Below are 13,336 nucleotides of genomic sequence, written 5' to 3' on the forward strand. Positions count from 1 at the left end.
ATTTTCAAAATGGTTCTCAGACACAGCCATCGAGCATATATCTGTAGTGATTTTTTTGTTGTTGCATGTAACCAGCTGTTTCTGATTGTAAATCGAAAGCACATTTAAAATCTCTCGGTGAGCTAGCGTAGCACTACTGCAACAGCTGACAGAAAAGAAACATTTCAGCTTCTTCCATTTTATCGCGTACAGCAGAGAAAAATTCATGTGCAGAATTCCCAAACAAAATGGCATTTCCATCACGTGTCACACGATTCATGCAACTTTGGTTTCCAGCAGCGAGAAGGTACAACAAGACCATGAACTTTGTGCTTTTTAGTCCCTTCATGGGGTCAGGTTTCCCAGAAGGTCTGGGGTGAGGTACCCCATGGGCATGGTTGGCATTGCAGGGAGATGTTTGTTTGGGCTGTGAGGGCATATCGCGGGCTGTGAGGAAGGAGGATTCAGGAGGAGGCTGTGCTGGGCGTCCACTTCCTGCACTACAGTATAGTCTGATACTGGTGGCAGTATGGGGGCTGGAGGAGCTTCAGGAACCAGGCACGGTGTCTGGGAATCACTGGCGGACACTAGGTACTCGCCATTCCAGGGGTTCCACTCAACGGCTTGGGTTGGGAATGCTTGGTACCCCTGGTCAGGACCAGGGCTGGGTGGCACGTCGGCAGAAAGCAGCCTGGCTGTGTTCTCTGAGGTGTAGGCTCCATCGGAAAGCAACTGGAATTGTATATTCTTCTCATTCTCTTCTTCCTTCTTTTTCTCCGGAGAGCTGTTCAGTTGTCCAGGTGAAAGCACCACTCCTCCTGCTGGTGTGAAATCACTTACTTGGGCATAAAAGTCCATGTTTACCCAGCTGGGCACAGCGGGTTGCGTTTGAATGGGTGTCTCCTCCACTTCTGATGTCTGCTGGACGCCAAGATCAGGGATGGATGAGCTGCTTCTGGAAACCAGAGGGTGGTTATCTCCTCGTCCAGAATGGCCAGGCAGAAGGGAAGCCAAGTCCTCGGGATTTGGGATTTCTGGGTCGTAGCAGCTAGCACGACCTGAATCGTTGTCGCTTTTGAAATTAAGGAAGTGAGAAGAGCCTGAGCTCTTCAAGCCCAGCAGATGTTGTGTATCAGAACTCTCATTCTTCTCTGCAGGGTCATCAAGGTCCAGCTGGATGAACTCCACCCATGGATCCTCATGGTAGAAGTCTGGCTTGTACATATCCTGACTGCTCAGCAAAGAATTGAGCTGGCCAAGCTTTCCATTCTGTCAGTTAAGGAACATTTATATGGTGTTATTATGACCTAAAAAACAAGTCCTATATGCAATAAAATAAAACTATGATAGGAACAAAAATTCAAGATCAATCATCATGCATCAAAAACATTACATTTCTATGTGGGCATAGGTGTGTTTGTTCTCGATTGCTCATGGGGTTTAATTGCTTAATGCTTACATTATGCTCTAAAAATGGAGTATGAGGGTTGTTTAATTAACAAGTCCCTGAGCTTTCTGGAGGTTTTAATAATTACGGGGGAACACCCACAACATGTCAACAATTATGACCTTTTCGAAACAATCAAGTTTTGCAGTGATTCATGCCATTTTGCAACTCATGCTAGGTTTGCACAGAGGCTCAATCTTTTCAGTCTAATTTTATAATGCAACAATTTAAATAATTATTATGTAACACTCTGCCTAATATACTTATTCATGTAGTCACATCATTGTTTTGCTGACAATTGCTGTAGTAATTTCTGACTAATTCTTAAATCAAAAACGCACTAGGTAATACATTTTCCATGCTATACATTCTGTATTACACATTATTATAATGACTTGCAGTTGCAAAAACAAGACAAATATAATTAGTATTAAAAGATTAACAAAATGATCAGGTACATGTTCATGTAAAATTGTACATGTTTAATGCAAAATTACCTTCAGCAGCTCTGGGTCGATGCCTTTAATTTTAGGTGCAGGAATAGGTGGTAAAAATATCACCATCAACCTATGGAAACAAATTAGCAAAATATTGTAAATGAAAACCATTATATGCATTTGTTATTGTGTGTTGCTCCTGGGGTTCTGTAGACAGAGCAATTCCCTGCTTTTATCTTAACAGCTTAGCAAAACTAATTACAAAAAAATTCTTAAATCTTCATTTTAAATCTTGATGGTTTAAAAAAGCGGGCTTCATTTGCATTGTGTATAATCTAATTTTTAACCTAATTTCTAACATTTCTTTCTTTTGATTTTGGGTTGAAACATGACCATATCTGTGAGATACACCATATAGGTTTTTAAAAATAGTTATCTCACCTCTGCTGCTGAGAGAAGATGAGGAGGACAAGAAGAATCACCACTCCGATCACTCCAAAAATGAACACCAACGTCGTCGGGAACGTTGATTCTGTGCAAAGAAAAATTTTCTTTTCTTACCCTGGAGCAAGTTTGCTTATCTGATTCATGATGGTTCACCTGCACAGCTGCTTTCACTTTGTGCAAACAACAAGTCAAGTTCTTGGCGTCAACTAACCTTTGCTTGGTATCCGTGCCACATGCACAATGATGCTGTTACTGAATTCACCAAAGTTGTCAAAGGCTGGCATCTTGCAGCGCACCCGGACTTCATACTCTTTGTCAGTATGCAAACCGTAGATTGACTGCTGTGTGCCACTCTCCAGGTCCAGCTGCAATAAGAAAGGATGAAAAAGTAAATAAGAAAAGAACAAACCAAGGAATTGAGCAATAAACTAGCATTTGTGAGCCATTACATTTACTCAGAGAGACAAATGGGTATGTGAAAAGATCTGTACGTTTTCTCAGGGCTGTCAGTTTAATGTGTTGAAATGGTAAACAGATTTAATGTTAATTTAGTCGACAAATTGCAAAATGGATTACAGTGGACTGTAGGCCAATGATATGGAAATAACAGAATGACTTATCTTCATTTGAGGGGCTTTTCTCAGCAATATTATTTATTTGTTTTTCTTTGCACTTTTGTACTAATCTGGCTTTAGCACCACATTTTGACCCACAAAGAGAATAACTGTCAAGAACCTCACTAAAAATAATCCTTAAAGTTTATAACTAAAACGCTCTTGAGGACACCAAAAAGCGAATGTACTTATATGTGACCTCAGAAGAGGGCCTATGGGAATAACTATACCAGTGAATCATTCCCCTCTGATCTGTTCAGGCCTGCCAACATACGGCAGTGATTTAACATGTGGCTCAATGTGGTTTTTCGTGTGTCTGCTCAGTCTGGGCAGGACCGCTGGGCAGGCTGGGGGAACATGGCTGTTGGGGAGTGTAAACCGAAAGAGCTCCTGAAGATCCTGCCAGATGCAAAGATCTCCCAGAACCAAGCCTGAATTACAGAACATATATGACTGCTCTGGACCAGTGGTGACCCTTTTAGAAAGAGTAGATGAATACTAGCTTATAATGTGTCTCCAACACAAACTTGTATTTCTCAGAATACAATAAATAGGGTGGGATAGCCAATTTCCTCCACTGCAATGCCTGGGAGTTCATCGAGACAGGAAGATCAAAACAGCCTCAGAATGTTCTGTGATGGTCTGATGAACTCCACAGACTTACTTTTAAAGATGGATTCTCTAGGTTTACATTATTTTATGCCACAGCACTGCTGAATATTTAATCCTCATTGACTGATAAAAATGTTAAAGGTTAAGGTAACACTTTATTTTACGGTGCCCTTTTTACATGTTACATGTTACTAATAACAATAAATTATGCATAATTACATGCATCTAACCCTAAACCAAACCCTCATCCTAACCCTAACCATATAGTAAGTACATGTAGTTAATTAATATTACGCAGTACTTAAATGTATAATTACACTTTAACAAGGATACAGTAAAATAAAGTGTAACCAAGGTTAATATGAATATATTATTTAGGCAGCATTTGCACATTCATGCTTGCTTTGACATTGAGACATTGAGAGTTGCTCTTAACAACAAATATATAAGTAAATAAATAAATAGCCCCAAGTTTGTTGACCACATTTTAGTTATATATATATCACTTTTCTACATCATCTTTAAAGTGAGAACATGTTTATGGCTTATAATCAAAATGAGTCTCTCCCACACACAATAGTGTTACTTTAATAATTGCCTACAAACAGTTTTAGGGATGAAAATGTGGTAATGTGGTAAATGTTATATAATTAGAGTTTATAGACTAATGACAGCTGAATTATTGAAAATTAATGTAACACTTTTTTTTATCAAGGTTATGCTAAACCTTTCATAAACCATCCTTCCTTTATTCTTCTCCAGTATGAGGTGCTAACAACATACCATCTCCCAGTGGGAGGCATTCCTGACCCGGTAATGAAGCTGGTACACCAGGCTCATCCAGCCCATTTGCACATCTGCTGATGGAGGGGGAGCCCAGCGCACAAGGACGTCAAAGTGCAACCCTGAGCGACTCACATTCAGTAGAGTCCAGTTCAGCCCAATTGGTGGGTCAGGATGCACTGGAAAGTCACAAAACATTTTAAGTCAGGCCTCCAACATTGATCTTTCTGTAACCGTTTCCTATCCTTCACGGAGCAGTTTCATAGCTATTAACTCACCTATGTTCTCCAGTGTAAAGCAGGCCTCATCATAGGTTATGTTCTGAGGAACTGAGCGCAGCTGGATGCAGTACGAGGTCCAGATGTGTGTGTAGGACTTGTTGAAGTAACACTCGTTTTCCACAGTACGCATGTAGTCTGGACACTCCTGCCACTCAGAAAGGGCACTAGATGCCAGTCAATAAAGAAAACAATATGAAACAAAACACCTCAGTACATTGCACTACATGGATTTATTAGTAAATATTTGGGCAGTTGACTTGAAATACTTATAAATGAAGACGATGTTGAAGTAACACTCGTTTTCCACAGTACGCGTGTAGTCTGGACACTCCTGCCACTCAGAAAGGGCACTAGATGCCAGTCAATAAAGAAAACAATATGAAACAAAACACCTCAGTACATTGCACTACATGGATTTATTAGTAAATATTTGGGCAGTTGACTTGAAATACTTATAAATGAAGACGAAAACATTAAATCATACAATCCGGTGAAACATGCTATACTCTATCTAAAACCATTTTAAACAGCATTTGATCATTATTTTATAATTATTATGCATGCCATTTTTATGACCTCAATTAAAAAGTAATTAAAAGTCAATTAAAGTCAATAGTTGTACTTTTAGCAATTCATTTGTTTTACACCACGAGATAATTATTATAAATTAATATAATATTTTAACTTAAAATGTTCATGGTCCACTAAATGACACACAATTTAATAAAAAATTATGAACATTTATCAATATAGGCTGCATTTATTTGGTCAAAAATACAGTAAAAATAATACTATTGTGAAGAACTTGACAATTTTAAAGAACTGTTTTCTTTTTTGATATACAGTATTTTAAACTGCAGCCATTACGCCAGTCTTCAGAAATCATTCTAATATGCTGATTTGCTGCTCAAGAAACAATGTTTTCAACATAGATAAAATAAAAAAATGTTTCTTGAGCAAAACAAACTTCTTTCAAAAATATTAAAAACTCTTCATGATTCCACATTTTTGACTGGTAGGTAAGTATAAAGTTTTAAAATATATTATATCTTTTTTTTTATTATTATCATATTATTTTAAAAAATTGACTGATTTGTCATCTTCGATACCCTGGATCCTGTTTAAGAATGTAATACGTTTAATTCATTAATCACAATGTTTAAACTATGTGTCTTCTCATGCTCCTGTGTAACTTTAATCTCTTCATTTTGCCTTCCCTTTATCTGCACATGTGACACTACAAGGTCTGCATCTTGGCAGGAGGGATGGCTTTTGTTTATTAAATGAAATGTATCCTCCTCCAACCTGTCTTTTTGAAACCTTAAAGTAGTTGGTGTCTTTCAGTGTTTGTCCCTTACTTTTTAGTCTGGTAGAAGACCCTGAGGGCTCCAGGCTCGGTGAGGTTCTGGAAGGTCCCAGCGCTCCACCAACAACGGAAGGTCTCCTGCTCTCTGGAGCGGCAGCCCGTAAAATGAGGTCCTCTGCTTGGATCTGAATCAGGAAGGGAAGAGAAAAATGAATGGGTTATAACATGAATAAACAGTATGAAAAGCAGGTATATATTATTATTTAAATAACAAACAAATACATCAATTATTCTTTTTATATACTGTATGTATGTTATCTTTTGGCACATTGTCAGCTCTGTCCTCTGCAGTTGAGCTCCTCTGGTGCCAAGTTTACCAGCAGTCCTCTCTGTCCTCTGCTTTTGCGCAGCCATAAATAAGGCTTGGAGGGTGCAATTGATTTTCTCATCCTCTATTTCTTCACTCCTTTCCTAAATGCAGTATAAATCAGCAGAGCTTGCACATGGCAAGAAATCCGCTAAAGGTATCAAGATTTTCTATGACAGTGTTTCTAGTTGATCCCTTTCTAAATTGTAACAGTAAGAGTAAATCTAGGTTAAATTAATAGCGGCTCTGGGGATGGAGAGGGCCGTTAAAAAAAATCTAATTTACTTTGAAGAAACGTTTCTGCTGAGGATCCCCCTCACACCCATTTTTCCCCATTCTTCTTCATCCAGCCCGCATCTAGTGACAACAAGATGTATTTCTTCTGTCCCACAGCTGCTGAGCTACAAAACTGCACCCACAGTGATGCTGGTCAGGACTGATCGTGTGGGGAAGGGATTTCCAGTGGCTCAAGTGTGTGAGTTCAAAGCTATTTTAAAATCACTTTAGAATGTTAAATATCAGTACATAGTTCTTCTAAAACAACTTGACAGACTGTCAAGTTCCAAAAGGGACAAAAACCACAATATACGTATAATGCACAATACATTGGTACGATTATGGTTATAGATAACAAAGAAATTCAGAATTATTGGATATTTAATTGTGCATACAAATACTTCCTATTTTTACATTTAGATTATATTTGCCATCATCTAATGCTCACTTAAAGTTAATCTTGAAAAACACTAATAATTCAATAACATCGTTAAATCGAATCTTTAGCAAATCTCAGAATGAATATCTATTTTTATACTTATAATAATGTATATCATTACAAGTATATACCTAAATTCACCAGTAGCATTTACAATGACTGATTTTAGTTTTTAGTGTTTTATTTTTCATTTATACAGATTCAATTTATTTGAATTGTACTGAATTTTTATATTAGCCAATTAAAGAAAAATAATTTATTATAACATCTTTCAGCCATTCTAAGTCCTCATTTATTACAAATCTCATTTGTGACCCTGGACCACAAAACCAGTCTTAAGTCGCTTGGGTATATTTGTGGCAATAGCCAAAAATACATTGTATGGGTCAAAATTATTGATTTTTCTTTTATGCCAAAAATCATTAGGATATTAAGTAAAGATCATGTTCCATAAAGATATTTTGTAAATTTCCTACTGTAAATATATCAAAACATTAGGATATTAAGTAAAGATCATGTTCCATGAAGATATTTTGTAAATTTCCTACCGTAAATATATTAAAACTTCATTTTTGATTAGTAATATGCATTGCTAAGAACTTCATTTGGACAACTTTAAAGATGATTTTCTCAATATTTAGATTTTTTTTTGCACCCCCAGATTCCAGATTTTCAAATAGTTGTATCTCAGCCAAATATTGTCCTATCCTAACAAACCATACATCAATGGAAAGCTTATTTATTCAAATTTCAGATGATGTATAAATCTCAATTTCGAAAAATTGACCCTTATGACTGGTTTTGTGGTCCAGGGTCACATTTACTAAAAATGCAGCAGCTCTCAAATCTCAAAATGGCACATAAAACTGTTGTTGTATGGAAAAGAACTGCATGAAATGTTTCCATAATGTTCTTGTACCACGGATAAAAAAAAAATAACAGCATATGAAAACGACATAAAGCTGCGTAAACAATCACTAATTAACACTAAAGCGTTATTCTGGATCTTCTCAGTGTCTAATGCTCTCTCTCCCCCTCTCTCCCCGTTTCTGACTCCTAAAACTTGTTATTGCTACTCCCTCCCCCTCAAAATTCCGGCATGTGCAATAAAAGAGCTTGCTATGGAAGCGATTAGGTCCGAGATGAACAAATGATTTGTGGGCCACTGCGGAAAGGATGGGGACAGAACAGATAGGGACATTATCACCACTAAATTGTTCCTGGTCAATATTTGGTTTGGTGCTGGAAAGGGGGCAAAAAAAAAAAAAAAAACAGCACAACGGTCTTCGAGCACACACAATTTGCTCTCAAAAAATGTTGCAAAAGCAGCTGTAAAAAGGCCAAATTTAAACTTTGGGACCAGTTTCAACTGTGTTAGATGTCAGTTTAGGAAACTTTGTATATCAAGACAAATGTGGTACAAGTGGAAAAATTACCAATGTGCTTTGGCTACACTTTGGATGAGAACTACAAAGTATAAAACCAGCTGCTCTCGTGCAAAAACAGAATATTTCAATTTAAAAACATATTATTTTTTCTTCCTTTGTTACAAAACAATCTCCCATTATATTCGCAATAAGCAGAGAATGCAAATTTTTTGTGGGATATTTCACCACTTTTTTTTTGTTAATAATGTGAGTTATGCAGTTTTTGCACATGATGTTGGAACTATGAGTTGAAACTTTGGAGCCAAAGTACATGCGCAAAAAAGAGCTCATCTATCAATGAGATGTTTGGCAGAGTTGTGGAATACTAATCTGAGTATGTGGTTGTGCAGGTGTAAATATTTTTGGACCAACGATTCCTACTCAAGAGATGTTACAAATCATTAATGAAATTCAGTATGGATATTTATACACTTGTTCCAGCATGAAATGCACCAAATAAATCACATTTTTTTCCAGTCAGAACGTTAACACTGATTTTGCAAGACTTGAAGCCAAAATGCTTCATGTGATTCTGTTCATTTTTTTCTCCACTCCATTTCAGATACTTATAAATAATAAATTAACATGCAGTTGCTTATGCACACACCTCCTGTTTGGAAACTTAAATAAAGCTACAGCTTGTGTGGGTGAAGGTTTCCCATGAATGAAAAACATGATGTTTACTCAGCTTCCCGCAAAGACAGACCATCGGTAACTAGGATACCAGCCCAGACAGAAAGCCAGGACAAATGTTTTCCACTTCAGCAAGCTGCAAACTTTTGAATAAATAGGCCACATTTCAGCAATTAAACCATCTTGATGGATTGCTTGAAAAAGCACCTTTATCACTGGCTGTCCAGCAAATGTCTTGATTGGCTCAGGGTTATGAGCTGCTGAGCAGACGCACCATCTTTTCCAGCAAGACGACAAAGCAGAATCACAAGAAAGTGCGTACTTCACGAAGCTACCCAGTCAACACGTGAGATCATGCGATGATCACAGTGACATCACACGATCCTCATACTGTGATCCTCACGGTGTGAGGTAAGAGACTGTCAAATAGCATGTGTCAACTCACACAGTGTCGGTTACACATGTGCACTTATGAGAGCACTTACATAAGGTTGTGTGAGCTTCTGTATGTATGCTGTTACAGTTGTGCGTCATTCAGGAACCATGTGAAACTCATTTGAAAGTGAGCATCACTGTGCCCTACTGACACTGAAGAGCCTAAAGTAAGCACTAAGAAGATGTGCTTCACATTAGTGGCTCTTAATTTAAATCAGAATGTCACCTTAATCACACAGCTTCATTTAGTTGTATTTAAATAGAGAAATAGCTAGCCACCAAGGTTTTTAAATAACAAACCTTCTAAAAACTGTAGTTAATTTCATGAAAGAACTTATAAATTAATCATTTATGTCTTACATTAAAGGGGTCATATGATGCGATTTCAATTTTTCCTTTCTCTTTGGAGTGTTACAAGCTCTTGGTGCATAAAGAAGATCTGTAAAGTTGCAAAGACTAAAGTCTCAAATCCAAAGAGATATTCTTTATAAAAGTTAAGAGTCAATGACCCCTTTAAATACAAACTCCTTACAGATTGAAGAGTGTTAAGTACTCAAACCGAACATTTCAAACACAGAACCTTAAACTACAAACAGTAAAGATGATAAACCGATCATATTTTCAAAGGAATATTACTTTTATTCAGCAAGGATGCATTCAATTGATCTAAAGTAACAGTAAAGACATGTATAATGTTACAAAATATTTCTTTTTCAAATAAATTCTGTTCTTTTAAACTTTCTATTCATCAAAGAATCCTGGAAAAAAATGTTTCCACAAATATGATAAAATATAAAAACAAATATTATAAAATATTCTATTTACAGTACAACTGCTTTCATCATTGATAATCAGCAAATCAGCATAATGATTTCTGAAGGATCATGCGACACTGAGGACTGGAGTAATGACTGCTGAAAATTCAGCTTTGCCATCACAGGAATACATAATATTTTTATATATTAAATATTTAAATATTTATATATTAAAATAGGAAACTTGTTTTAATTGTAATAATATTTCACAATATTACTGTTTTTACAATATTATGGATCAAATAAATGCAGCCTTGATAAGAATAAAAGACTTCTTTCAAAAACATTTAAAAAATCTTAATCTTATTATCTTGCATCTTAAATCTTATTAAATGGTAATGTAAATATAGTACAGTTTACGGTTTACAGCCCACTGACAGGTAGAATCCTGTGAAAGCTGCCATATAGCTGCCACAGTTACTGTTACATCATAAATGTTTGTGTGGTGATATAAACAAACATGAAAACATGTAAAGAATATTTCCTATTGATAGTCCTTGGGTGAATGCATGGGTATAAATCTCAGGCAACATTATGAAATTATGTGATATGAGTCACATCATCTACCAACAGTTTCCTTCAAAAAAAAGCAAAAAAAGCTGTTTGTATTTTTATGTGTTCAGTGTGAGGAGGTCACTTGGACACCTCAAAATATCATCAATATTGAAACATCACAAAGTGGGTAAATAAAAAAATAAAAAATCCTGGCCTTTCTGAGGAAAACAGCATGAGAACATTATGTTCCATTAGCATATGGATGCGTTCATTACCAGACAGGGATTCCAAGCCTTTATCACAGAGAAACAGAACATTATGATTATCATCCATGTACTATCCACAGATAGCTGGTTGTTTTTAAATGTATTCAACAGTAATTGGTTCCGGAAACATTTGGACCAATATGCTTTACAACTTATTTAGAACTTAATAATGAAAAAACAAACAGCAAACAGCCAGAGCTCATGATTGTCTTCATTCATATGCAAATATATAAATGAAGCTCACACATCCCATTTACTCACACATCCCATTTACTGCTTCTTTTAGCTTCATTTGCTCCGGATGCCTGAATTATGAAAGAACACAGAAAGCTTCTCTTTATTTAAATAAGATGTTTGTGATTGTATAATTCATTACGTCAGTGGGCTGTTAATGGGTAAACAGCTACACAGATCGCTCTTTTTATTTGAAAGACTATTATGTTAAAAGCTCAACATGTTGCTTTAGGTGTTCAATTAAATTTTTGAGTTAAAGGGTGAAGTAGAAACAAGTTTTCCCATCGCCGTTGTTGCCAGAAACACTTTAAAAAAGCTTTTTTTTTTAAAATAATTTTTCTGACCTAAGCAACAAGGGGTCAATTTGCTTAATAAACAAGCCAAGTAATGAGCACAAAATATGGCAGCAGTTATGTAATCTTCATTCTCCTAGTCCCTTAAAACTAATTACCAATCACACACACACACACACAAACAAACACACACACACACACACTCAGTCACTAATGAGCTAATTTGAAAAGCCCTCTGACCCACGGCATAACCGCATCTAAAGTGGTTCAATATTTAGTCCAAAACACAATTAAAATAATCAATTAAATTTAAAGAGAGCAAGAAGTACAGCAGCAAACAACTCTTGAGTAAATAACCTTTATGCAAATTTGTTCCTTAGCTTAAAAAATACACCCTTCATGATAAGCCACCCAACATGTAGAAATTATATTAAAAAATGGGCTTATGTCTTTTCAAAAGTGTAAGAAAGTCATGATTTGCCTGCGTTGGTAATATTTGATGGGGCCAGGCTTTCCCTCTGAAACCATGCAAAGGAAGTGCTTTCCAAATTATGCCTGATTAAAGTCCCAAGGGAAGAAGTCTCTCAGAAAGATCCATTCCTGCAGGGTCATCTGGGTGACCGTTTCAATGCTCCAAAACTGCAAACATACAAGTGATTCTTACTGGTAAACCATAATACACCATAATAGATAGCCTAAGTTAAAGCACTTGTGAGACTTGAAAATCCATTCATCATGCCGATCTGTGGTGATTATTAGAAATAAAGAAACTCAATTAACCCTTTCACAAGTAAGTTTTAAAATTCTAGCTGAGCCCCCAGAGTGAGTCTTTTAGAACGTTTGCCCTTATTGTTTCCATGGTGACGCATCATGCTTGTCACGTGACACACCACAGCCACAATAACACTGTATGACAGATGTATCGCTTTTCGTTCGTTTATCCTTCTTTATTCATAAATATTCACACACTTGCTTACCATGTCACCAACTGTATGATATTCAGATTGTCAAATATGTGTAAGTGAGTGTGTTTTGTCATTTAAAAACCTTTATAAATGATCTTGATCTATAATGTGAGATGGGCACCACTATGTTTGTTTACGCCGCAGTTCAGAGTCTTGCCAGTCAGATTTACAGCACGTGAATTCATCAGTTTCTCCCGAAATACATGCAAGTAAGTGGCTGGTGAACTGGGAGAAGAATAGAGTGAACTTTATAGATAGCTGTGATATATATGACAAGCGCTGAGTGCCTCTGTCTCTGGCTCGGCGCCAGCCAAAGCACGAAAGCACAGTTTGAATCTGAGAGTTATGTGACGTCACTGAACATTATAAATCCCATATGTAGGACCGTACTCCCAGGGGCACAGAATTAAAAATCCCTCATGTGGGACCGTACCGCTCAAGAGGTTAACACTATAATTTTCTGCTCTTAAAGGGGTCATATGACGTTGCTAAAAAGAACATTACGTTGTGTATTTGGTGTAATGCAATGTGTTTATGCGGTTTAAGGTTCAAAAAACACTTTATTTTCCACATAATGTACATTATTGTTGCTCCTCTATGCCCCGCCTTTCTGAAACGCGTCGATTTTTACAAAGCTCATTGTTCTGAAAAGCGAGGTGTACCTTGATTGGACAGCTATCCAGTGCATTGTGATTGGCTGAATACCTCAAGCGTGTGACAGAAATGTTACGCCCCTTACCATATTGTGATTCCATCATACAGTCTATGGTTTCCATGTGTCCGGC

At 36.7% G+C, this 13,336-nt stretch overlaps 1 protein-coding gene across 2 annotated transcripts in view; it reads right to left on the reverse strand.

Annotated features, from left to right (window-relative positions):
* Positions 1-245: 245 nt before the first annotated feature.
* Positions 246-13,336, reverse strand: part of LOC107711892 (growth hormone receptor-like) — a 33,311-nt gene continuing 20,220 nt past the window's right edge. For both annotated transcript variants that reach the window (XM_016516972.1, XM_016516973.1), the window contains 8 exons: positions 5,959-6,091; positions 4,884-4,950; positions 4,598-4,697; positions 4,320-4,498; positions 2,522-2,675; positions 2,305-2,395; positions 1,924-1,993; positions 246-1,248 (listed from right to left, as the gene is read on the reverse strand). In XM_016516972.1, coding sequence (XP_016372458.1) covers positions 325-1,248; positions 1,924-1,993; positions 2,305-2,395; positions 2,522-2,675; positions 4,320-4,498; positions 4,598-4,697; positions 4,884-4,950; positions 5,959-6,091 — 1,718 coding nt within the window. In that variant the 3' untranslated portion in view covers positions 246-324. The remainder of the gene's footprint in view (positions 1,249-1,923; positions 1,994-2,304; positions 2,396-2,521; positions 2,676-4,319; positions 4,499-4,597; positions 4,698-4,883; positions 4,951-5,958; positions 6,092-13,336) is intronic.

Source organism: Sinocyclocheilus rhinocerous, unplaced genomic scaffold, assembly GCF_001515625.1.
Source record: "Sinocyclocheilus rhinocerous isolate Xijiao unplaced genomic scaffold, SAMN03320098_v1.1 scaffold988, whole genome shotgun sequence".
In the NCBI taxonomy this organism is placed as follows: Eukaryota; Metazoa; Chordata; class Actinopteri; order Cypriniformes; family Cyprinidae; genus Sinocyclocheilus; species Sinocyclocheilus rhinocerous.